The 26,480-nt window shown below is 34.5% G+C and overlaps 3 protein-coding genes across 3 annotated transcripts; 2 read left to right on the top strand and 1 right to left on the bottom strand.

Moving 5' to 3' along the window:
* Positions 1 to 1,051: 1,051 nt before the first annotated feature.
* LOC136821783 (WD repeat domain phosphoinositide-interacting protein 2-like) lies at positions 1,052 to 26,476 on the bottom strand. Its single transcript, XM_067077996.1, has 14 exons — positions 26,210 to 26,476; positions 21,882 to 21,964; positions 21,656 to 21,756; positions 20,602 to 20,667; positions 20,344 to 20,400; positions 19,979 to 20,018; positions 19,746 to 19,807; positions 19,264 to 19,299; positions 18,869 to 18,961; positions 18,033 to 18,103; positions 17,003 to 17,116; positions 16,375 to 16,529; positions 3,185 to 3,320; positions 1,052 to 2,514 (listed from the first exon to the last, which is right to left on the bottom strand). Exons 1-14 carry the CDS (start codon positions 26,278 to 26,280, stop codon positions 2,286 to 2,288), a joined length of 1,314 nt encoding a protein of 437 aa, XP_066934097.1. The 5' UTR covers positions 26,281 to 26,476; the 3' UTR covers positions 1,052 to 2,285.
* Positions 4,139 to 9,090, top strand: LOC136821780 (testis-specific serine/threonine-protein kinase 5-like). Its single transcript, XM_067077992.1, has 10 exons — positions 4,139 to 4,351; positions 4,582 to 4,671; positions 5,378 to 5,574; positions 6,028 to 6,083; positions 6,301 to 6,451; positions 6,832 to 6,962; positions 7,589 to 7,686; positions 7,792 to 7,848; positions 8,214 to 8,293; positions 8,798 to 9,090. The coding sequence occupies exons 1-10, from the start codon at positions 4,193 to 4,195 to the stop codon at positions 8,880 to 8,882; spliced, it is 1,104 nt and encodes a 367-aa protein (XP_066934093.1). The 5' UTR covers positions 4,139 to 4,192; the 3' UTR covers positions 8,883 to 9,090.
* LOC136821781 (uncharacterized) lies at positions 10,312 to 15,935 on the top strand. Its single transcript, XM_067077993.1, has 10 exons — positions 10,312 to 10,623; positions 10,932 to 11,021; positions 11,774 to 11,970; positions 12,134 to 12,189; positions 12,521 to 12,671; positions 13,261 to 13,391; positions 14,034 to 14,131; positions 14,925 to 14,951; positions 15,200 to 15,279; positions 15,775 to 15,935. The coding sequence occupies exons 1-10, from the start codon at positions 10,465 to 10,467 to the stop codon at positions 15,857 to 15,859; spliced, it is 1,074 nt and encodes a 357-aa protein (XP_066934094.1). The 5' UTR covers positions 10,312 to 10,464; the 3' UTR covers positions 15,860 to 15,935.
* Positions 26,477 to 26,480: the final 4 nt, after the last annotated feature.

Raw genomic sequence — 26,480 nt, forward strand, 5'->3', positions numbered from 1 at the left:
GAATTATTTTCAAAACAAAAGACAATCTTTTAAACAGAATCTGTTAAAGAAAAGAACAAATATAAAATAAAACATAAGAATCGCAAGACAAGTTTGTTAGAACAACAGCAACATTAAAAATACATTCAAAAGGCGGTAAAAACTAGAGTTCTTTCTTCGGAAAAAGGGACCTTTAAACATCTATGTCGATAATTATTTTGCTGTAAATCTAAGTCATTGTTGAATTTGAAAAATTATCGAAGTTGTGACGCTTTTTTGTCTGAGTGTCCTAGCTGCCTTCCGGGGGGACTATGGTTGCAAGCTGACTTTCGGCCCTGTCCCTCGGACCCTTAGCAGAAAAAAGAGGAGAAGAAACAAGGGAAATTGTGTGAATTTTAACTCACTTTTTGGAACTAATTCGACCAAATTTCTATCTTTCTGGAGGCAAAAAGTTGAAATTCTCCTATTTTTCCGATTCTTAGTGGGACTGAAGTTTGATTTTCCGATTTTTCAAACTGCCATGTTTAAAAAAAGGCACCCTTAAGGCCGGCACATACCCATACCCTTCTCTTGCCTAAGTACCCCCCCCCCCCCAGGCTGCCTTTTTTCGACGAATCTCGTGTCATGTCTATTATTTCACTCCACTTATTTTGACATAAGTTTTCCTAAACATCAAGAACTGCGGCCAATATAACGCGAGCGAAGCGAGAAAAAAATCTAATTGCAGAGCCGTCTCGGATGTCACTGGTCGCCGGTATGGTTTAATTTGGAATGACGCCCTTTTTCTGCTTTCTGATCATTTTTGCCACAAAAATCTTTTTCAAAATATGGTTAAAAGATACGTCACCCGGGAGGGATAGAGTCAAACTTTGAAGAGAATTCTTCTCTTTAATTTTGATTTCATCGTGTTTAAGCCACCTTCCCAACATCCAAAGGACTTTAAATGCGTTCAACAAACAGCTAAACCGGCGTGCGACGCCGGGTATCTAAATAACAAACCAAGGGGTTTGCCTTAAATGTATTCAGTACAAACATTTGGCAGAGGCTAGAAAAATTGAATACCCATAAAATATATCTCTAAAACTAGGTTTTTTCTTTCTAAATATCATAAAATTGGGTACCATGATTAAAATACATTTTTTTTCTAAACAATTTTTTGCTAGCCCTGACATTAAAAAAGGCTAACAATTAAAAAAAATAATTATTAAGGATATTATTAAAATGATACTTCATACACTAAAAAATAAAATTAAAGACCAAAAATTCTTCAGTAAAATGTTAGCTAGTCAACATCATCCTAAAATCTAATTGATCAGGCTCGAAATTTTCAGCATAGTTTTCAATTTTGTCAGAATCTTAAAAACAGCGGTCAAAGAAAAGCTCTTGTGTCAAACGGTACGTGAAATTTACACAGCCCTGATTCTTAAAATTTAGCAAAATTTTCTCGAAATTAAGATTTAACCAAAAAACTGCTAAAGATGTAAGTGAGCAAAGGAACGAACTCCTTTCGAAACTAACAAACTCAACATTAAATTTCCAAAAGAAGATTATAAAAAGAAAGTTTTTCAACAAAATATTTCCGTATAACTGACAATTCAACGCGTTTGACTTTTATAGAGCTACCTAAAACGGGCTCCCATACTTTACTGTAAACAGAAATCAATGTGAAAACTGTGAAACAGTTGAAACATTGAACCAACAATTCACGAGAGAAAGTCAATCTTATGCCCAGAGCCACTTTCACTACTTTTTGATTTTACTGATGGACCTTTCGTAAGCTCTATCAGAATCATAAAAAGCTAAATAAGGGACTGGGTTCGAGTCTGGATAGAAATTTTCAAATGACTTTGACTTAGTTGAACTTATTCTAAAGCTCGTCATCCTCATCATTGAAAAAGTTTTTCAAAATTTCAAAAGACAGAGGATAGGCATTATCAAGTTCTGTTCCTCTTGAGCTTTTACCGTCGTTTTTTTTATAAGTTTCCCATTTCCCACTTCCAAGATTTTTGTGACTTTTCCGGAATCTTATTCCGCTATTTTTCTCGGGATAACCAGCATTCGATTGGAAAGGGTTTGTTTCTAATGGTACGGAAAATCTCGTGTTTACTCACGAAACTGCCTAACCTTCCAAAGCTTATTTTTCAACTACCCGAAGTCCTGGACTTTTTCAGCTAGTAAAGGGAACAAAGGAATCTTAGGGCGGAAACTTATAAAAAACGACGGTCGTTGACTATACATAAAAAATAAATCTGCGTATATAATCCATGATGAAAAATAAATAATCAAGCAAGTAGTGATAGCAACAACTACTCGTTACGTACGGTCAACGGAGGGTATTCGCCGTCATCGCTTAGCCGTAAATTTTGTTCCGAAGAACTCGTTGGAAAATGATCTGGCGTTTGAGGCGTGCGAATGGGCGAAGAGGCAGATTGAGGGGAGGGCGTGTTTCGTTGTTGATCGGAAACTGCAAGACCAGCAGAGAAGCCTTGGCCGTCTGCATTGGATGGTATGGAATCGTCATCGTTTGGTATCAATCTGCAACGAATTGAAGGAGGTATATTACTAAGAAACCTTTTTATGATCAATCTTTGTCAAATTAAATGAAATCGACCATTGTCATACAAGGAACCAGTAAGGAAGTTTTAAATGATCGAAAATTTGGTATCCTATCTTCTCTTGGTTAAGTCATTATTTTTAGCAATTTACGCCTTTTAGAGTGTTTTTAGAGTGTTATTTGTATTGTTTTCATAACGTCTATTCTATCAGCTCGGTTATCTGTATCATTAAGACATCACTCCTTAAAAGGACGTTATTTAACGCCTACCATTTGCGTACGCAGCATCTTTAAATAAAATGAATTATGTACAGAGCCGCGCAAGCGCAAATTTTAAGAAATTATTTTGTTAATTCTGCTTTGTTCGCACAAGAGGTGTGCCTCCTTTCTGTATAAAAAATGGTATCTTTAAAGATTCTCCTGACCTTCTGATGATTAAACAAAAAGTACAGTTGACGCTCTCTAATTCGATTTTCAAGGGGGATCGAGTTTCCATCGAATAAGAGAGTGTATCGAATAGGAGAACGTCGTTTTTGAGTGTTTCTTGTCGACGGTGACTTTAAATATTATGGAATAATGGAGCGTATCGAAAAGTGGAACGTCGAATAAGAGAGCGTCAACTGTATTTGAAAAAAGTTAAAAATATCTTACGGGAATTGTCTTAGCAGCGTGCACTCTTGGCCTTCCGCGGGATCGACGTTGTATATATAAAGGTATCCATCAGCACTTGCTACCAAGATGCGTGGTAACTTATTGATTGTAGCCAGAGTACAAGTATTACGTGGCCCTGCAATGAGAAAAGAAGGCTACTTGAAGGCTATTGTAATAATACAATAGAAAAAAAAAATTAATTAAAAATCAGAAAAAAAATACAAATCAATCGCGAGAAATGCTCATTTTCCTATAAATGACAAAAGGGAATTTCCCCAAAGAAGGAAATCCGACCTTAACGGTCAAAAAATTTTCCGGAAAAAACGCTTTAGCCACTTATCAGAGAACCTTTTCCTCTATTTTTTGCGAAAAAAAAAACAGAGAGAGCAAGTCCAAAATTTATTTTTAGGACTTTTTCAGCCCAAATTTACCCTAGAATTTTTGCTAAAAAATCGCGCTCCGTCAAATTTTGGATATTGCCATTTTGCATCATTGTGCAAAAAATCCGAAAAGACAAATGCGTCAATACCGAGAGAAGTTGGTAACAGACGAACAGACGGACAAACATTGGTTAATTTATAGGACCTCCGAGGTAGGTCCAAAAAAGAAAATAACTCGCCCGAGGATTCACTCAAAGGATTAACTGTACAAAACTTGACCAAGTTTGATGAATAACCCCTCAAAATTTGAGTTTTATCCTTCCTTGAATTTTCCTCCCTTTTGGCAATTTCATCCTTGTCCTTAGAAAGTGTTTGCCCTTATTACGAAAATCACTTTCACAAGAATTGACGTCAATTTTGGATTTAATATGTGACGTCAAATAAAAAATAAATCAAAAAAAAAGTTATAAAAGAAGTTAAGAAAAGAAAATCTTTATCGACTTCCGACCCAACTCTGGCTAAGTCAGAGGATTCGTATTTGGCCTGTAAAAAGTTATTACAACGATTGCAGTCATCGAAGTTATTGTATTATTAATCAAAGTTATAATATTGTTGAATTATAAAGACAATGAACACTCAAGAATTGGAGTGTTTATACAAAGGTTTCTCCTTGGGGCGCAGCTTAGGCGAGGGTGCTAACGGCAAAGTGAGACTGGCAACATATGCCAAGTTGAACGTTCCGGGCGACTCCCTCGCATCAAAGTTGCGCGTCAAGGGTACCAACAAAGTAAGTTTGAATCTTATCGTGCAGCTTTTCTAACAAATGGTTTTGCGTTGCTTGTTCAATTAAGTTCTTGGCAAATAAGAATTTTTTAAGATTTTTACTTCTCATAGAGATATTTTTAATGATTATTTAATATTTTACGGACTATTTATTTGCGCTGTAATTAGAAAAAAATATCATTAGCGTGAGGATCTTTAGATTCAATGGATAACTTACTTCGTTTCTTTTTTAAGGTGGCCATTAAAATAATGCCCAAACGAAATGAAGCCGAGATTTCAAACGAGTTCAAGGCAATGAGAAGAGCTAAAGGCTCTCAAAATATCGTAAGTGTAGCTTTTATATTACGCATTATCTTTTTTTTTATTTTGAACCTTTATCTTAATGTAAAGCTTCTGCAATGGAAACTAGGCTGAGGTCTACTTAGTATAAATAGACATAAGGCTTCGATGGATAAGATGTTAAGAACAAGTTGAAAACATTTTAAGGCTTCATTTGCTCTAAAACACCCAATTTCTTACAAAATTGCAAAAAAATACTCACAAAATTGTGAAATTTAAGAACATCTGTAAGCTTTTAACTCAAAAAGTTAAGAACATCCAAAGATTCAAAAATTCTGGATGTGCTTATAAAAAAACGTATCTGGTTTTGGTACCTTTTTCACCGCCATGAGTTCAAAATAACAAAAATAAAAATAGCTCCCTTGCAGGGAACCTTTTTTGGCAATTTGGGAAAATGGCAATTACTTTGAGGTTAGTTATAATGATCCCGGTCGCAAATTTCTGTCTCGAGTAGACTCTATTTTCGAAGCTCAGCAGGAGCCTGTCGATCGACATGGAAAGTAACTCCCAGAATCATGGTGTTCTAATTCTACAAGCTTGAAACATCTAAGCTGCTGGACGCTTGCTTGGTCTGTAGAGTAAGAACGCCTTGCAAGGAATGGATATATAAATAGGTTAGGTCGGAAGCTGAATCGAAGCTTGAGATGTTGACATTATTTATAATTGATCAATCTTATATTTTTATACATAGGTCGAAATTTACGGCAAATTCGATGGTATCGAAAATACCTATCTTATCATGGAATTCTGTCATGGTGGCGACTTGACCAATCATTTGGAAACCGTTTACAAGGATTCTCCATATCTTAGTGAATCCAAAGCTAAGGAATTTTTCAGGAGTATTGCAACAGGAGTCAAACACTGCCATGACCATGGCATCGCTCATCGGTGAGTTATTCTATAGTCAGTAGAGTTCTACTTACAGTATAAAGTGTTACATCAAATAACTTCCGTTAGTACAAAAAACTCAGCTGTACCCCCTCAAAAGTATTCTTTAAAATTTTTCGAAAACTTTTAGGGTAGTATTAACGATTTAGACCTAAACCAAAATTGCACAATAGTTACACCAATCGGTCCTTTTAAAATATTTTATCCAAGAGTAATTTGACTTTCTATTAGTATTTGTCTATTCAGACAATTTATCATTTCTCTATCCAGACAATTCGGTGTTATAGTTTATACTGGCAAAGAAAAGGAAATCTGTTCTAGGACTTCAAACAAGCCTACAACAACCTCTAACCAAAACCAAAATACAAAAATTCACCCATAGGAGTTGTGATACAGTACATGTTACGATTGCAGTAATTTTAAATATCATTTCTTTTCCCGATTCTATTTTAGCGATCTCAAATTTGAGAACGTCTTAGTTGACCGATATGGAGTTGTAAAGCTTGCAGGTAAAATTCTTTGAAAACTCAACTTCACTCTTTTCGAAATTTTGTTTATCTATCGATCCATCGAAGAGCTATTCCATATTAAAAATTCAGCCCTCCGTATGTTAAGAAGGTCAAGCTTTCACCGAATTTAAAGGGTTAATTTTTTTTTGAAATGGCCAAATACATCGTTTGGACAATTTACCACAAGCATTTACAATTCCGTTTCTATTCATTTTAGATTTCGGATCGGCCGAATTTCCCGATCACTATCCCGATGGTCTCCTTGACACATTCATCGGCACATCATCGTACATGGCCCCCGAAGTCGTACTGGGCTACCTCGATAAAGGCCAAGCGTATGATGGTTACAAGGCAGATAGCTGGAGTGTGTAAGTTGTTTATTTTGAATCCAAATGGTGAAGAAAATCGTCTTTTCATAATACGCTAAGTTTCTGCAAGTAAAGTACTTGATGGTGCTTAATTGAACGAAAAGCTTATATTAAAAAAACAATATTGAAAATCATGGAATACATATTACAAACTATGTTAAATTACACTATTGATATTACTAGACTTGAAAATCATGGAATACATATTACAAACTATGTTAAATTACACTATTGATATTACTAGACTTTCATATTCGATTTTGCTAAGCTTGTAGATTTAGAACGCCATGATTCTGGGAGAAACTCTCCTTGTTGACCGACAGGGTCCTGCTATTTTATGTCTGTTACTATATTGCATGGTATTATTTTTCTCTTTCCAGTGGAATCATCCTGTTTAAATTGTTGACAGGCAAACAACCCTACGCACCGTTGCCATGGCAACTACTCTACAATTTGATCCAAAAGAAAACATTCAAACAACGTCTTCCAGCCGATGTAAACCTAACCCCAGGTATTTAACAATTCGATTTCAGTAGAGGCGGATCAGCTTATAGATTTTAAATATCCTAGATTCGCGTCTGCATTTCACCGATTGGAAGCGTCTGAAAAAGCAGTTTTGCTATTTTAGTCAAATTCAAACTTCGTTCGAGTGTTTCCGATAGGAAAAAGAAAGTAATCTGACTTAAGGCCGGTCTTCACTTTCGCGCGACATGAACGAAAACTTTTTGACATTTTTGTAAGATCATTGGTCGTTTGAAAAATGAAGCAATTCCATTGGTCGAAATTGATGTAACGGATGAAAAAAGTACAACTTCCTTCAACTTTTTTTTTGTTCGCGCGAAACTTTTTTATGACGTAATCTTTTCTTCGGGCAAAACGGTTAATAAAAAACTGTCGCCCATTTCGAGCAAAAGTGGAGACCGGCCTTTACGCATAAACAGGAAAAGACAGCTCAAGGATTTCTTCTCAATAGTCGATGATAAGGTTGACATGGATTTTCAATCCGAAGTCAAATAATTTCCGGAATTTCCAATTGTTAAATGTTCTTTTTTCGTCATTCCTTTTCTCAATTTTATTCAATGGCTACATGGGAAGACATATCTTAATAACCATTATATTCTCTTATCTCCCAAATAGAATGTATCAACCTTCTTGGAAGACTTTTAGACAGAGATGCGAAAAGCAGAGCTTCTCTACAAGAAATATTGGAACATCCGTGGCTGAAATTGGAAGAGGTAAAGTAGTTCTTTGAAGTTTCAGTAAACTCTAAACTCTATTTCTATTGAAACCTTGAAAAATTAATTCTCCGAATTTTTACATTAAAAAAACTTCATTTTTAGGTCCATGAGAAAAAGATCCTTCCAGTAAAGCTGATGGACGAAAAAAGCCCCTTGATGGTAAGTAAAATCAACCATTACATATTATGTTTAGTGATAAGACTGCACACATCCCTGGGCCTGTAAAGCTTTTGCTATAAAGGATACAGCTCAACTTCTTAAGCAATATTCATTTTAAAAATTAGTTTAAAAATTTAAATCCGTTTCCGGCAAATAGACTAGTTAAATAACAAAATAATCATGTTTAAAAGGTTCAAGGGGTACATTGTTGTAAGGGCGGAAGTGTTCCCTTTGTCTCCAAGGATAGGCAGATAGAAATGAGAAGCACAAAATGGGTTTACGTAAGTTAAATGACAAGAAAAAGGTCGTTGGGAATACTGTATATTATTTTCTTAAGAGTTTGGATTTATTTTTTACATTTTCAGGTCCAAAAGCAATCGCAAGACGTTAGGGCAAAAAACGGATCCAACAAATTAAAAACTCTAATTGTCGTCAATGGAAAAATGTAAGAACGAAAATATTTATTTGGACTCCGACCCTGCCCTAGATATCACTCGCCAAGGAAAATCACGTGATATAATTTTAACCAATAAGATTTGATAATTCAAAGAGGAAAGCGAACACTAAGGTTCCACTCACTGAAACACTTTCAAGGTCATTGGGATATAGAAGGCTAAAGAAACTTTCGACCATTACTTGGCATGAGAAAGTCATGGTTAACATTTGCGCTGAAGTTCGGATAGAAGATTGATTCTAAGTTTTCCTTTGTTTTTTTTTTGCGTGGCATGTTTTTAAAAAATTGTTGGTAATGTTATTGTTAATCTACAGTAGAATTCGTGTGAAAATTACGCAGGCCAAGAAAACTTATGTTTGAAGCCTCCATAGGATATTCGGTTCCAGTCCTCGGCTAAATTAATACAGGCGTTTCTACCCTAGAGGTCATTTAAGGATTATTGACATACCAGATGAGGCAATTAAGTGAAACTCGTTCTTTTAATTTTCATTTTAGCGTCCACAGAGATGAGAGAAAACCAGCAAGACGACCATTCTATCCTAACAGCCATCATTTCACTCCTCAAGAATGGTGGGAATAATTCATCATCACCACATCAACAATAATAATAAAACCCAAAATGCAACAAAATCCACACAACTCCTAATCAATCTCAATCAATCCCCTCCAACATTATAACAAATATATTTATCCAAAAATAAAAAAACGCGTGAAATACTTTTATCTTTACTTCGTTTGAAAAATGTAGCTTTGTAGCCCTTTTAGCCGTACTAAGGTCGAACCTTGGTTCCCGTGAAATATTTTTATATGACCATGGATTTATCATAGAATTCTGGATAAACATCAAATAAAACGGTGGAGAGCGAACTATTGTCTTTCCATTGTTTTAGAAAACAATCGATGTTCTAGCTTTGTCCGCAAAGGACAACTGTCATGGCGGCTCGAAGGTCCCTGATTTTGAAAAATGATTAATAATCCCATTTCTAAAAAGTCCTGTAACTTCTTGTTTTTGTATATTTACCGGATGCAACTTTGAAAATGAAAGCAAGAAAGCTTAACGAATACATTTATGAAATTAAATGTGAAAAAAANTGAAAAATGTGGCTTTGTAGCCCTTTAGCCGTACTAAGGTCGAACCTTGGTTCCCGTGAAATATTTTTATATGACCAAACTGAGCTGTTATGATAAAAAAATAATGAGTTACATGCTGAATGGACCTACCTGAAGATTTATATAATGAGAAAATAGGAAAAAATGGCGACAATAGTAACAATACGCCAATGCTGAGAAAAGCTCGTAACAGACGAACGGACTGGCAAAACAACGGACGGACGGTAGGTCCAAAAATGAAAATAAACCACCCAAGGATCCACTCAAGGATTTAAGTGTACAAAATTTAGCAAAACTGTGTTACAGTTCATTTTGTCCAACAGGTTTCATTAATTCATCGAATATATGCAGAATAAAAGCCTTCGCTCAGGTTAAATAATTTTTTATACCACACCTTCCTTGGAAAACTTTTTCGCAAATAAGCAAATTCGCAACCCCATTTTTGGCGAAAAATATTTTTCCAGAATGAGCTTTCTAAAAATTTATTTGGGGGAAAAATTTTGAAATTTAATTTTACCGCTCTCGTGGTTTTCAAAATTGAATTTTTCCTGACTTTTGGCAATTTCATCCTTGTCCGTAGAAACTGTTGCCCTATTACCAAAATCACTTCCTAAGAAAGTATAGTGGTCATTGACCTTGGTTGCTGCACCTTATGAGGTTCGATTCCCACTCGCATCGTTCCTTGCAAGTGAAAACCTTGCCCGGGTCAACCCATGCCATTAAGGGGAATGGTAGTAGTCAAGGTGCTGACGGGGGTCATTGAAAAAACTCTATAATTGCGAAATAGGTCAAAGCTCCTGCAACTCAACCAATAGAAATAGAAATAGACGAATTGACGTCAATTTTGGATTTAATATGTGACGTCAAATAAAAAATAAATTGAAGTTATAAAAGAAATCTTTAAGAAAAGAAAATCTTTATCGACTTCCGACCAACCTCTGGCTAAGTTAGAGGAATCGTATTTGGCCTGTAAAAAGTTATTGCAACGATTGCAGTCATCGAAGTTATTGTATTATTAATCAAAGTTATAATATTGTTGAATTATAAAGACAATGAACACTCAAGAATTGGAGTGTTTATACAAAGGTTTCTCCTTGGGGCGCAGCTTAGGCGAGGGTGCTAACGGTAAAGTAAGACTGGCAACATATGCCAAGTTGAACGTTCCGGGCGACGCCCTCGCAGCAAAGTTGCGCGTCAAGGGTACCAACAAAGTAAGTTTAAATCTTTTATGCACTTTTTCTAAAAAATTTTCTAGATAATTTTGTGTTACATTCAAAATAAGAATATTTAAAGATTTTTTACTCGTAAAGATATTTCTATTGACTATTTATTACTTTACGAAATATATGTTTGCGTTGCACTTTAAATAAAACACCATCCCATGAGCAGGAGGATCTTTAGATTTTATAGATAATTTACTTCGTTTCTTTTTTAAGGTGGCTATTGTAATTAGAAAAAAATACCATTAGCGTGAGGATCTTTAGTTTCTATGGATAACTTACTTCGTTTCTTTTTTAAGGTGGCTATTAAGATAATGCCCAAACGAAACGAAGCCGAGATTTCAAACGAATTCAAGGCAATGAGAAGAGCTAAAGGCTCTGAAAATATCGTAAGTATAGCTTTTATATTACGAATTATCCTTTTTCTTATTTTGAAGGTAGCTTCAATACGTTTATCTTAATTTAACGCTTCTGTAGTGGAAACCAGGTCGAGGGCTACTTAGGCAAAAAGGGGTCAGGGGACGTGCCTGATATATACGTTTTTTTATAAGTAAAATTAAATAAAAAAATAAGGCTTCAATGGCCAAAATGTTAAGAACAAGTTAAGAACATTTTAAGGTTTCATGGGCTCTAAAACACCCAATTTCTTAGGAAAAATGCACAAAATAAGAACATGTTAAGAAAATTTAAAAAGTTAAAAACGTCTGAAGGCTTCAAAAATTCTGGATGTTCTTATAAAAAACGTGTATCTAGTTATGGCACCTTTTTTACCGCAATAGTTGTATAAACACCAAAATAAAAATTACTCCCTTGCAGGGAAAATTTTGGAAAATGGCAATTGCTTTGAGGTTAATAATGAAATTAATCCCAATTCACAAATTTCTGTCCCGCGTAAAGTGCATTTACTTTTTCGAAGCTCAGCAGGACCCTGTCGGTCGGCAAGGAGAGTAACTCCCAGAATCATGGCGTTCTAATTCTACAAGCCTAGCAAAATCTAAGCTGCTGTACGCTTGCTTGGCCTGTAGATTAAGAACGCCGTGCCAGGAGGAATAGATATATTAGTAGGTTAGCTTGGAAGCTGAAGCTTGAGATGTTGAATGACCATTTCCATTATTGATAAATCTTATATTTTTATACATAGGTCGAAATTTACGGCAAATTCAATGGTATTGAAAATAGCTATCTAATCATGGAGTTCTGTCATGGTGGCGATTTGACCAATCATTTGGAAACAGTTTACAAGGATTCTTCATATCTTAGCGAATCAAAAGCTAAAGAATATTTAAGGAGCATTGTAACAGGAGTTAAATACTGCCACGATCATGGTATCGCTCATCGGTGAGTCATTTTATAGTTAGTAGAATTCTACTTACAGTATAAAGTGATTTTTATCAAGGGTTTTTGAATTCCAAGGTTAAAGTCGCCCGTGGGAAGTGTTGTACAGTACAGGCGACCTTTGCAGTAATTTTAAATATCATTTTCTTTCCCGATTCTATTTTAGCGATCTCAAATTTGAGAACGTCTTAGTTGACCGATATGGAGTTGTAAAGCTTGCAGGTAAAAATCTTTTCAAACTTAACTTCGTTCTTTTCAAAAATTTGGTTATCTATCGATCCATCGAATGAGCTATTCCATATTAAAAGTTCAAACCTCCGTATGTTAAGAAGGTCAAACTTTCACCGAATTTTTGGCTTTTCCAGGAACGGAAAATATGATCTGAAAGATTAAATTTTTCTGGAATAGCCCAACACATCGTATACACAATTTTCACCACAGGGACAGAAACTAGGCCTTACCCTAAGGGGAATAGGCCTCACACCTAAAGTGTGAGGATCACAGCGCAATTTTTACCAGAAGCATTCACATATCCCGTTTCTATACGTTTTAGATTTCGGATCGGCCGAATTTCCCGATCACTATCCCGATGGTCTCCTAGACACATTCATCGGCACATCATCGTACATGGCCCCCGAAGTCGTACTGGGCTACCTCGATAAAGGCCAAGCGTATGATGGTTACAAGGCAGATAGCTGGAGTGTGTAAGTTATTAATTTTGAATCCAAATGGTGAAGGAAATCGTCTTTTCATAATACGCTAAGTTTCTGCAAGTAAAGTACTTGATGGTGCTTAATGGAACGAAAAGCTTATACTGAAAACAATATTGAAAATCACGGAATATTTATTACTATGTTTAGTACATTATTGGGCTTTTCCAGAAAAAAACCGTGTACCCCCTGTTAAGGAGGTCCAACCTTTTGTGACCTACCCCCTTGGAATTCCAGGCAATTTTAGGATCATACCCTTCTGGAATTCCGAATTTTTACAAATTTTCAATCATTACCCCCTTGGAATTCCCCTTATTTTTGACGGATTTTCGTCTACCCTTATGGAATTCCACTGCATTTCAAACCTTACTCCCTTGGAACGGAAATGGACCTCCTCAACAAGGGGTGTACGATTTTTTTCTGGAAAAGCCCATTTATATTACTGGACTTTCATATTCGATTTTGCTAAGCTTGTAGGTTTAGAACGCCATGATTCTGGGAGTCAACTATCATTGTTGACCGAAAGGGGCCTGCCAACTTATGTATGTTATTACATTGCATGAAATTATTTTTCTCATTCCAGTGGAATCATCCTGTTCAAATTGTTGACAGGCAAACAACCCTACGCACCGTTGCCATGGCAACTACTCTACAATTTGATTCAAAAGAAGACTTTCAGACAACGTCTTCCAGCCGATGTAAACCTAAGCCCAGGTAATTAGCGATTAGATTTTAGTAGAAGCGGATCAGCTTATAGAATTTAAATATCCTAGATTTCGCGTCTGCATTTCACCGATCGAAAGAGTCTGAAAATGCCCGGAATTTGACCCCCGTTTTGCTATTTTAGTCAAATTCAAACTTTTTTAGAGTGCTTCCGATAGAAAAAATGAAGTAATCTGACTAACGCAGTGCCGTAAGAAGCATTTTCTTATGGGGGGGGGTGCTGAAGCTTAGTGACACCGCGAGGGCCAATCATGGTTTGGCCCGAGGGGGAAATTTTGAAAATTTAAGCTCTAGATTGCTTGAAAATGCACTCAAAACAAAATGCTTTCAAGAAAAAACAAGAAAAAACAAGAAAAACTTTGCATTTTGCAAAATAACCATTTTTGAAAAAATTAGCCCCCTTGCCTCCCAGTTGCTACGGCACTGCTAACGTATAAACAAGAAAAGAGAGCTCAAAGATTTCCTCTCAATAGACGATAAGGTTGACCGATCGGAGGACAAATTATTTCCCGAAGTTCCCAAAGTCTTAAAAAATCTTCTTTTTTCATCGCTTCTTTTTTCTCAATTTTATTCACTGGCTAGTTGGGAAGACATATCTTAATAACCAATAATATTCTCTTATCTCCCAAATAGATTGTATCGACCTTCTTGGAAGACTTTTAGACAGAGATGCAAAAAGCAGAGCTTCTCTACAAGAAATATTGGAACACCCGTGGCTGAAATTGGAAGAGGTAAAGTAGTTCTTTGAAGTTTCAGTAAACTCTAAAACTCTATTTCTATTGAAACCTTGAAAAAATGTTCTCGTTAGTTTTCAAAAGTCGAGATGTTCAACTATAGCTAGTTATCATATTTTTCACCTAAGTAAAATAACAATAACTTTAACGTCAGAGCCGTGTAAGAACTCACTATTTCAATTACCACAACTACTACAACAATTGTAACAAAGTACTACTCTTTACTCAAAACTATAGCAGAATTTTACAGCCGAAAACTCTCAAAGAATCTGATTATCCCTTCCTGATGACGTATTACAGATTCCGTATCATAAATCAAAATTTTCATTGGAAGAGAATTCTTCATGCCTCACTTAACTACTCTTGTCTCCCGAATAGACGGGGAAACCGAATAAACAGGGGGGTAGGAAAATTTTCTAAATTCTAATAAGCGGGGGGGGGGGGATGGAATAAGAGGGGGGGGTAATTTGAAGACAGATTTTTTTAAATTGATATCAATTTGAACAACAAAAAAGAAACTTAAGAACACGTAAAATAAGAACCAATACTGACAAAAAGGACAATTTTAGCAAGTTTAAGGTCTATCTACACTGTAATAAAATATTGAATTATTCGAATTTAATTAGCGGGGGGGTCTTAATAAGAGCGGGGGGGTTGGATTTTTTTTTCTTAACAATTAGCGGGGGGGACGTCTATTCGGGAGACAAGAGTAGGATTATATTCATTGTCTTGTTTTTCATACCTCCCAATTTTTACACAAGTTCAAATTAGAAAAAACTTCATTTTTTAGGTGATGGAAGAAAAAAGCCCCTTGATGGTAAGTAAAGTTTTTTAACTTACATTCTTTTTTTGCATTTTTTTCTATAAGCAACCCTAATTTTCGGCTCATCGTGTTTGAAAGGTTCAAGGGGTCCATTGTTGAAAGGATGGTAGAGTTCTCTTTGTTTCCAAGAATAAAAATGAGAACCACAAAGGGGTTTACATAAGAGTGAAATGGCAAGAAAAAGTCGTTGGGAATACTGTTTATCATTTTCTTAAGAGTTTGGATTTATTTTTACATTTCAGGTCCAAAAACAATCGCAAGACGTTCGGGCAAAAAACATAAATGACGAATTAAAAACTCTAATTGTCGTCAAAGGAAAAATGTAAATATGAAAATATTTATTTGGACTCCGACCCTGCCCTTGATATTATTCGCAAAAAAAAATCACGTGATATAATTTTAATCAATAAGGTTTGATAATCTCGAGAGGAAAGCGAACACTAAGGTTCCACTCACTGAAACACTTTCAAGGCCATTGAGATATAGAAGGCTAAAGGAATTTTCGACCACTCCTAGGCAAGAGAAAGTTATGCTCAACATTTGCGCTGAACTGAAGTTCGTATAACAGATTGATTCTAAGTGCTTTCTTTGTTTGTTTTTCTTACGTGTTTTTGAAAATTTGATGGTAATGTTACAGTAGAATTCGTTTGAAAATTACGCGGGTCAAGAAAACTTATGTTTGAAGCCTACAGGATATTCGGTTCCTGCTCTCGGCTCTATCAATACAGGCGGTTCTAGCCTGAAAGCAATTCAAGGATTATTGACATACTAGATGAGGCAATTAAGTGAAACTCGTTCTTTTTAATTTTCATTTTAGCGTCCACAGAGATGAGAGAAAACCATGCAAACGACCCTTCTATCCTAACGCTCATCATTTCACTCCACAAGAATGGTGGGAATAACTCATCATCACACCGTCAACAACAACAATTAAACCCACAATGCAACAAAACCCACAGAACTCCAAATAAATCTCAATTAATCATCCCAAAATTATAACAAATATATTTATTTTAAAAACAAATCGAAAAACGTGTGAAATACCTTTATATTTGATTTGTTTGGATAGTATACAGTTACTTTCTAGCCCTTTAGCCGTACTAACCCAGCTGGCACACAACGTTTTTACAACGTTCATCTAACGTTATATGGACGTTGTGAACATTAGATGAACGTTGAAACGACGTTGTGTGCCAGCTGGGAAGGTCAAACCTGGGTTCTCGTGACATACAAAGGCCGGCCTCCACTTTCGCGCGAAATGGGCGACATTTTTTTTCTAACCCGTTTTTGCCTGAAGAAAAGATTACGTCATAAAAAAGTTTTCGCCGAATTGAATTCCCACCAAAATTTCTTCCCTTAATTAAGGTATATATAGCTGGTTATCCCTTTAACAGAGGAAGGTGAAAAATTAACATACCAGCGTTTGGAAGTTTTGCGATTGCAAAAGCTCTTCCCTGTGAGAAAACCTCAGTCATCTGTGAAGGTAAATAACTTGCGGGTGTCATCAATGCTTTTCCGAAATATCCCATCCATGATTGGTCTTTCTGTTCTTCCTTGTTACTGCTTGGAGATCTAAACATGAATGAAGAGCGTTCTTTATTGTTTTACTTTCTCCGTTTATCTTTTCATTGATTGAGTCAAGTATTTTACTTGGAAATCCAAGTAAGCTAGGATTTTTAGGCGGACTTTCGATTGTTTTCACGGGGTCCACGGCCAGCTGATGGCTATCTATGGACGTAAAATTGAAATCGTCACTTTTTGGGCATCACCAGTTTGCATCACTGTGCAAAGAAATCTAATGAGCCAATCCCGAGAAAAGCTGGTAACTAACGAACGGTCGAACATTTGCTGATTTGAAGGACCTCCGAGGTAGGTCCAAAAACGCAATTCTAAATCTTGCAAGACCAGCTTGTCTCTGGTAAACACAATAATGAGTTCCGGCAAGTGAGTTTGTAGAACAAGAAACTTAATACAAAATACAATTTAGAAATTGAATGAATTTTTCGAGCAACAAAGAACGTCTCAGTAATCAATTTTAATCATACTTTTCTTTGTCTGTTTCAGCTTCTAGTTTGAAGACATGAATAGTTTCCGTATTACTAGAGCAAGCGAGGTACATCAAATCTTGACTGAACGAAAGTGAATTGATTTGAGCACACCTGAGAAAATAGGTAAGGTAAAAACATTATTAAAACATTTTGGTTATGAACGAATATAATTAGGATATCGCAAGATCTTAACATTAATAATACCATGAAAGTTATAAAGGTATAGATGGAGAGAAAATGTTTCCGTAATGACCTAAATGGTCGATCTTTGATGTACCATCATTGGAAGCAAAAAAATCCGAAATGTATAAATTTATAAAAACACAAGTGAGAATGTTATCCTGATTGAAATAAACATATTTATTATGCAAAAGGTTCTTGTTCAAACGCGATACAAAATAATTTTCTCAAAGTAAGGTTACAATAGTTCTATGATTTTATATCGATGTATTTTTGGGCGAACACTGTGCTAATTTTGAGAGTTTCAGCACATTTTCCTTGAAAATTTCTACATTTTAAATCTTTACATCTAAAAGGGAGGGGGCTTTCAAAATCTGATGGATGATTAATTAAAAGGTTACCTAATCGTAATATAGAATTCTTTTTGAAATTTATCGATGATTTTATGAGAGGGGACCCTTAGAAATATAGGATTTTGTGCTTGTTACGGCAAGCTTTTTCTTATTTTGCTCAACAACGCTATTATCTCACAATAGACTTGTTAAAAATCCAACATCTTTTTATTCAGTTTTTTATAAACTTAAATATTCCCATGAGTGCACACAAAATTGATCATTTTTTCCCGTTGCAACCAAGGAGCCGTTTGCTTCCGATGATTAGGTACAATGAAACAAAATGAGTCAATTCTCCATCTATTTCTTATTACAATACTTTTTATTTTTGATGTTTATCCTATTCACACAGCTAGTTTCGGAAGAATTGTAATATCGTACGTAGCAGATGAGTAATGTAAAAGTTGAAGAAAGTACAAACTAAAGTGGGAACAAATAATCTTTTAAATCTTTACCTCTTCATACCACGACGGAATTCGAAAAGTTTCACACCCTCTGGTATGGAAAACACCCTAATGACTGTACCCTAAATATCAATGGAAAAATAGAAATCTAAATTTAAAAGCCTGTCAACAATGAGTTGATATTTGAAATATTTATTACTACTAATTTATTATTTTTATGATGTGCACTATTGCTCCACTCCACTTTCTGACAATACATGACGGACCAAACAGCTGATTAGTCGCAAGTGACGTATTAACTGATTTACGTCAGCCATAAAACATTTCACTGGTACATATCATGAAATGCCTGCTTTCAAGTGTCATGGAGAAAGGGTTAAGCACACACGAATATTAGGATAAGAAAAGAGGCTATGACCAATGGATCACAAAAACATGGCACCTTATTGATAAAAAATTGGTTGGTGACAGATCTTTTACCGATGAATTTGTAAAGCTGACGAAATTTTATTGACGGATATTCTACCGATAATGTAAACGTAATTAATGAAACTGAAAGAAAACTCATATTTCCAGTTTACAGCTCTTAAGGTCTCCACTTGTGCGCGCTGCGATCGCACCTTTTGACTTCAATCTTTTTTGCTTGGAAAAAAGATTACATCATAAAGATGTAGCGCGCACTCGAAAAAAAACCGTTAAGTCAGATCGCGCCAATGGAATTGCTTCATTTTTCTTTTGACCAATAGCGTGGAAGCTTTGCTCGAAAAAGTGCGATCGCAGCGTGCGCAAGTGGAGAATGGCCTTTATAATCTGCTTTTAACTGCTGGGAAATATCTAAAACAAGAGCTGTGAACAAGGGAAAGCATGTTTATTTGTGTTTGACGTACTTTTTCGGAAGCAGTTGCCAGCAACGTTGCATTAGTATTGAAAGTGAGTGCAGCCACAGGTGCATCATGAGCTGCTATCATTGTTACCGCCCTCTGAAAAATAAAAAAATGAGTACCAGAGTTAAAACATTGAACTTAATAGTAGTGTATGATGTTAACCTGTAACTTTCACTGAGCCTTGATGAATAATTATACCGTTGAGCTGAGCTCCTTTCACTTTTGGAGAGGGATAAGCAAAGTTAAACTCTATATTTCTTTTTCCTGAGTTTCATTTTTTTTCATTTTCTCTAACCAGTATTATGACTGAAATAATATATGCGTTTGTTTTTCCAGACCTGAAGGAGTCACTAGTTCAAACATTACTTAAGATTTTTTTTGAATTATCAATATTATACCAAGTTGATGCCATCGAATATCTGTACTTCACCAATCTAAAAAAATATAGAACAATAAAACATTTTTTGTTTATTGTGTTTAAAGAAATTATAATATAAAGATTTGGTTGACAAGCGTCAAGACATTTATATGCCAAACTCATTATTACCGGTGCCGTTCTAGATTTGAACGGATCTCTTTACTGGTAAATAAGTATGAAAGTGCATTTTATAAATTGCCTTTTTTGAAAAATACATCTAATCCATCAAAAAAGTGCATTAATGTAATATTTTAATGCAATAAACAAAATTTCTATTTTAACTGATGTTTTATCACTCGGATAAAACGTTAAAAAGATTTCTGTTTCACAAAACAAAAGAATGAAGCTTCTCTGTTTGTATTTTCTTTTAAAACCGTCGGTGGGATTAACTTATCATAATAAAGTTTTATGACCATTACAGTGGAACAAAAGAAACTGTATTATATCTTCACAATCACAAACCTGATTATTTCCAGGGTAGGCAATATAACAATTATCTGAATTGTCTGATAAAGCACACAACCCTGAGAAAGAAACGAAAAAAAGGATAATATATTTCTGACTGTCTTGCTTCTAAATATAAAAGTGAAAGAAGAATATAATATAGAAAATAAGAAACAAAGGAAAGAAATGAATAAACCCTAAAGCCCTACGGCAGAATCAAACATAAACATTAAAAACAGTTAAACCATTACCTGCAAGATTTGGCGGAGTATCTCGTATCGTATGCAATACCTTATATAAAAAGTAAAAGAGAACATAATAAAATTACGATGAGCTTCATTTACTCTTGACATATTGATGACACAGTGTCTTCAGGAAAATAAACTGAACTTATGATATTTTTAGTATATACCATAATTTTAATTTCGACATCCTTCTTTAGAGATAGGAATAACAGGAAGGTTGGAATCACTGATGGACTCCTCAACTGATTGCTAAGCAAATAAAATTAGTTTCAATCAGTGACTCTGACCTTCCTATTATTCCTATCTCTAAAGAAAGATGTCGGAATTAGAATAGGGAAGTCGACATTAGACCAACTCATGATGTCACATACCTTCATATCTCTTATATTGTGAATATACAAGCTTTCTTCTAAAACAACAAGTAGCCTCTGAAATAAAGTAATTAGAATCCATTGTTTAATCTTTAAATCTGAAGATACTAAAATTGGATACAAATAAAAAAATATGAAACAGAATTCTGTTATAAATGTTATAAGGATCACTCTTGTTGTACTGTATGATATTATGATGAAATATTATTATAACAACTTGACATGATACAAAAATGTGTAAAAGACATAAATGCATACCATTCGATTCAGGCGAACTGACAGAATAGTGTTTGGATAACTGTAGTTGCAGATTTCTGTTCCTTTCTAAGATTAAGAATAAAGTAACGGATTAGTTATCTTACTATTGTAGTAAAACATGAAAAATATCTTCACAGTTCTAATTATTAAAATACTGGGTGCGCCACAAAAAAGTTTCTCTCTTTAAGATTAATTTTGTCGAAATCCAAAAATTTTAAAAGAACCATTCCAATTTCATTGGAAAGAAGAAAGATAGACTTAAATTTATTAAATTCGATTAATTAGATCAAAAGTTATGCTCAATTGAATAAAAAAGTTAGTTTTAGAAAGTGCTCAAAAACGTTGAAAATTGACCTATCAAATTTTTATTTTAAAATTGGCAATTGAATAGCCTTTAAATGATTAAGAGCATTTTTTAGTAATCAAACACATACATTTTGAAACTGAAGACTCGAAAGCGTTTAAAATCTTCACCGAAATCATTTTACCAAAATTTTCCTTAGATTTTGGTCCTAGACTGGATAAAATCTATTTATAGCTAGATTTACCTCAAAACCAATATTTGGTGTATTTTTATGAATTTGACCAGATTTTGGGGCATTTTTCAACGAATACTCTTCCCTTTATTGAAATTCCTTTATACAACAAAAGGTCATCTCGACAGCTAATTACTGTTTTTAATGACTGAAACGAAATTACTGATGTATCATGTAATTATGCTTCTCTTTAACTTGATAGGTCGATTTTTAACGTTTTTGACCATTTTCTGAAAGTAACTTTTTTATTCAATTGATCATAACTTTAGATCTAATGAATCGAATTTAATAAATGACCTATCAAAATTTAAGTTTATCTTTTTTTCTTTCCAATGAAATAGGAACGGTTCTTCTAAAATTTTATGATTTTGAGAAAATTCACTTTAAAGAGAGAAACTTTTTTGTGGCGCACCCAGTATAAAAAGGATTTTGTCTATATGTACGCCCTTTAGTGAGTAATATTTGCATTAAAGTATCAAGTTTATATGTATCTATCATTTTAAAAATCAAGGTCATACCTTAAAATGGCAGACTTTTAGCTTTCTTGGTGAAGATAGGCTGACCAGTGCAACAAGACTGCTGGAAAAGAGTCTTTCCACAATGCAAACATCTCCTTTATCTAAAAGTATAAAAATAAGTTAAAAGTCTAAATTTAGCAGGTTTTAGGGGACTTTTCTAATAAATATTCCTATTGCACAATAAAACATAATAAAAAGGATATCATTAAAACAAATTTTGTCTTACCATAATCATGAATTTCTTCAAGCCTCTCTATGTTTGCTAGTGAAAATAATTTGTAGCCTAATCTGCTTCCAACTGCCAAGGATCTAAAATAAACAGAAATATTATTGATTGAAATTCATACCTAAGAAGAAGTAAGCCAACACAACCTTTGTATCATTCATAATTTCAATCTGCTAATAACGTAGTCGTCTAAGAAAACAGCTATTTTTTTTAGAATCTTCCTTACAATCTAGTTTTTCTATTTATAAAAAGTAGATTGCTGACGTGTGGAAAGGAATTTTGGCATGACTTTTGTTTCGATAATAACATCAAAGCGGGAATTAATTTTCTTCTCGATTCTTTCTTTCCTTTTTCTTTCTTATCAGTTCACGCTTTCTCTCAATTCTTTCAAAGCGTGGTTAGTTCAAGCGGTTAGATCGCCTGTCTCATATGCATGGGGCTCCGAGTTCGATTCCAATGGATGTACAATTTTTTCAATTCTTGATTTTTTTTGTGATTTTCTCATCACTTTAATTTTGTATATTACATTAGAGTGAAGAGATATCGACGCGTTATGTAATGTTAATTGCTATTAGTAATTACACATTCAATTCGAATCTATGATCTATTCCCTCCTAGTGAGGAGTTTAATACTCTTATAAAAACCGTATTTTATAAGCATTGAATACTGAAATTCAAATAACGACCACGCAAGAAAGATAAGCAAACGATTGGATCAAGTGTCAAACATTTTGACCCGAAAATCAATAATTATTATTCTGCCTTTAAAGTATAAAACGAGAAGTTCAATGATTCTGAAAGAAGCTATTTGACGATTCTCTTACAAAGAATTGCTCGCTCACTCGCTGGCTGGCTGAAAGTGAAAGTAGTGAAAGTGAAACTGAAACTGTCAGTCAGCAAACGCAGGCGCAAACGCAGGCGCAAACGCCTATACCAGTTCGTCTATATCTCAGCCTTGAATAATCGCTTGTGTCAAAAAAAAGATTGAAGAAAAAAAAACTTTAAAAAGTTCTTATTAAGTGATGCTATCATAGCTTATCTAAACCCTAGGCAGAGAGCAGAGGTAATATATGCTAGTTACTTGTTTGATTGACTTTCATTATAAAAGAAAGAGAATTAAAAAAAGAAAATTGAAGAATTGAAAAATTGGACATCCATCGGAATCGAACTCGGAGCCACATGCATATGAGACAGACGATCTAACTGCTTGAGCTAACCACGCTTTGAGAGTGGCGAGGGAAAGCATGAACTGATAAGAAAGAAAAAGGAAAGAAAGAAACGAGAAGAAAATTATCCCGCTTGTTGGTGTTATTATCGAAACAAAAGGATCAGTCATGCCGAAATTCCTTTCCACCCGTCAGCAATCTACTTTTTATAAATAGAAAAACTAGATTGTAAGGAAGATTCTAAAAAAAATAGCTGTTTTCTTAGACGACTACGTTTAAAATCAAATATACATATTTGTTATAAGTTAAAATATATTACACAATGTAACAGAGAAAGCATAGGTGTTTGGGATGACAACGTGCAACCCTCTTAAAAATGAAGTCTATTATCAAGATAGACCTTTAGTTGAACACAGGCTGATTGAATAATAAATTACTACATCATACATTGTTTGCCAGTACAAATGGGATTTAAGTTAAGATAGATAAGTTAAGATATTTTGTTTTTTAGCAACAAATGTGTTGTAGAGAAATCAATCAAAGACTATCATATTTAAATTTATTTTAAAAGCTGTAGTAATTAGCTATTCAATAGACCGTTGTGGTTGCCTTAAAAAACTATTGAATAGGAGCTTTGGATGTAGGTTACTGTTAGTTTGCCCAAGGAATTATTATAGACACTGGATTAACAACTGACTGATTTTTACTGATTTCTCATGTTCAAGCCTTGTCCGCAGTAATGACATTATTGTTCACCCTCCTTCCACCATTAAAATGATTCTTCATAGCATTTTAATTACATTTCTCATCAAAATACACTTAACCAATTCCCAAATTAGACTTTAATAAGTTCTCCTCTGAGACTCAAACTCATGTAGTTAATTACTAATTATACGTTGTTGTGACGTTTTAAAATACGAGAAAGATGCAAAAACATGCAATGTATAAGAAATTGAATATTGACACCAGAAACTTTTAAACTTCAGCTTCAAAAAATCCACCGTGCTGCCACGTGCCACCAAAAGATTTTCATACCACAGTGGAGCTACGAGACTCACGTCTAATATATGTCAATCTCAGCTCTTAACTCGGAGAAATATTGGAAAGATATTCCCAATTAAACATTTTGTGTCATTATAAGTATTTTGTTTGATTTTACTCGTCTGGTGATGTTTTTCTCGCACCAGATTTCATAAATGTATTTGCTTGGTATTCTAGCATTTATTTTCAAACTTTTGGCCAGTAAAAGTACGAATAGAAAAAGTAAGAGAACTTTTTAGAAATAAGAGTATTAATCATTTTTCAAAATCAGAGTCCTTCGAGCCGCCATGACAGTTGTCCTTTGCAGACAAATCTTTCTGAAATAATAGAAAGACAATACTTCGCTCTCCACCGTTTCATTCGTCTCTATAATAAATCCATGGTTTGTCAGACCGGGGGATATGAATCACTGAGATATAAGAATTTCTTTCTAGAATGCATTTCTCTTCTCTAACACTCAAACTGAAGATTAGCTAGAATGAGGGTTTTTTAAACAAACCACAATGTCTGCACCTGGCCTGGGTTAGAAATCACAGCAAAAAGATAGTGGAAGGTAAGTTTTCATATATTTTTTTTCATGTATTGTCTTTTTATTATTTTGGTGTCAGAGTCAATGGTTTCTAAGTATATTCAACATGACATTGCCTCCTACAAAATGTCTATCAGATTTTAACGGGGTGTTTTTTAAGCCCAAGAATATATTTCAATAACAATAATAAGCTAAAAGACAAATTCACAGCAATAGAATTCCTCTTGACTGCTAATTCACCGTGTCTGAGTAGAGCAATAACAGTCCACCAGTACTCAAGCTTTCATCCTGGACACTGGAGAGGCTTGAGCCTTCCTTATTAAAAAAAAAAACATTTCTCATTCAAATTTCAGAGCATACTTTATTCATCATCTTTGACTTATTGTGTAGAACTAATCTCACTTGAGCTACAATAAAATGCTTAAAATAACTTGGAACTGCTTGGAAATTATTAAAAGAAGCAAAAATTCCTTAGTTAATAAATGAAAGAAAAAACTCTCGGAAAGCTAAGGGCAGCAAAATTAACCAAGTTATGAAATGTAAAAATGATGTCACAAAATTCCAAATATGGCGTCACAACTCAGGATAATTCCTTTTTTTGTAACTCAGCTTTTTAACTCAGAAAAAATAACTTGGATAGGAATTTCGGGTCTCAATGATTTGCTATGGTGACTTCATGCGCTCCATCTTGTCTGATCCTGCCAATTTCTTCTTCTTTCTTTTTCAAAGAGGGTAAGTTTTAGGGTACTAAAATGTAGCTTATGAAAGCTGTCATTCATATTTTTATGAAAGCCTTACAACTTGCTATCAATTACAATTGACAATTGAGGTTAATGGTAAGTTAGTAAGTTAGTTTCTTTTGTTCCATAACGCAATTTGTTACAAAAAGTTGAGCTCAGAATTGCAGAGTGTACTGGTCTGAAAAAAGCATAGCAGTCAGAGTATAAGACATGTATACTTCCTGGCTGATTCCATTTTTTCTGGAATTCGGAAGTGTCAGACTAGAAAGTGTTGTATTGTTTTAGTGTTAGTTTTTAATTATCTAACATCATGATGACATCACATTTATCTAGCAAAATGTAAAAGGTTATTGTTTTAGTGCTGGAGTTTTTAATTATCTAACACAATGGCATCACATCTATCTAACATAATGTAAAAAAAGGTCTATCAATAAATGGGCCATTCCAGTTTTCATTCCTTACCCCCCAATGGACGACATGGAAGTTCCGTAGCAAATTGCTTTCAAGAAAGTCCGGAATTTCTGTAACAAATTTACAAAATACCTATCAAAACAGTGGAATTCCGTTACCTTGACCTAAAAAAATCATGGAATTCCAATACTTTAATGCAAAATTAAGTAAAATTCATGGAATTCCGATACTTTCTCTTTAAAGTTTGCCGTGCCAAAATTTATTTCAAAAATTGATGTCATCCATTAAAGGGGGTAATTTTTTTTTTCTGGAATGGCCTACTGTGTGTTGCCTTCTCCTAGACAACACAATACATTTAAGAAATCATTTTCCTAGACTGATTGTAAAAGAAGTGAAGAATACTTTGCCTATTTATTGTCATTTAACAACAGAAATACTTACGTTCTATCCTGGTTGAAATTGACAAACAAGAGCTCTCCAGAGGGATCAGATCCATTTGCAGCCAAATTCATGGAGGCTTCTTGACACAAATTTGTTGTTTTTTAGTATTTCTGACTAAATTTGCCTCATTTGAGCTTTACTCCTTGAGAATAATGGTGAAGAAACAGACAAATAATCTTCAAACTGTCAAAATATGTACAAAATACTCTTCGGTTGCTGAAAATTTTTGATGTTTTCACTTTTGTTTTCGCTGAAAATTTCCGACAACACT

This window comes from Clytia hemisphaerica, unplaced genomic scaffold, assembly GCF_902728285.1.
Source record: "Clytia hemisphaerica strain Z4C2 unplaced genomic scaffold, Clytia hemisphaerica genome assembly, whole genome shotgun sequence".
NCBI lineage: Eukaryota > Metazoa > Cnidaria > Hydrozoa > Leptothecata > Clytiidae > Clytia > Clytia hemisphaerica.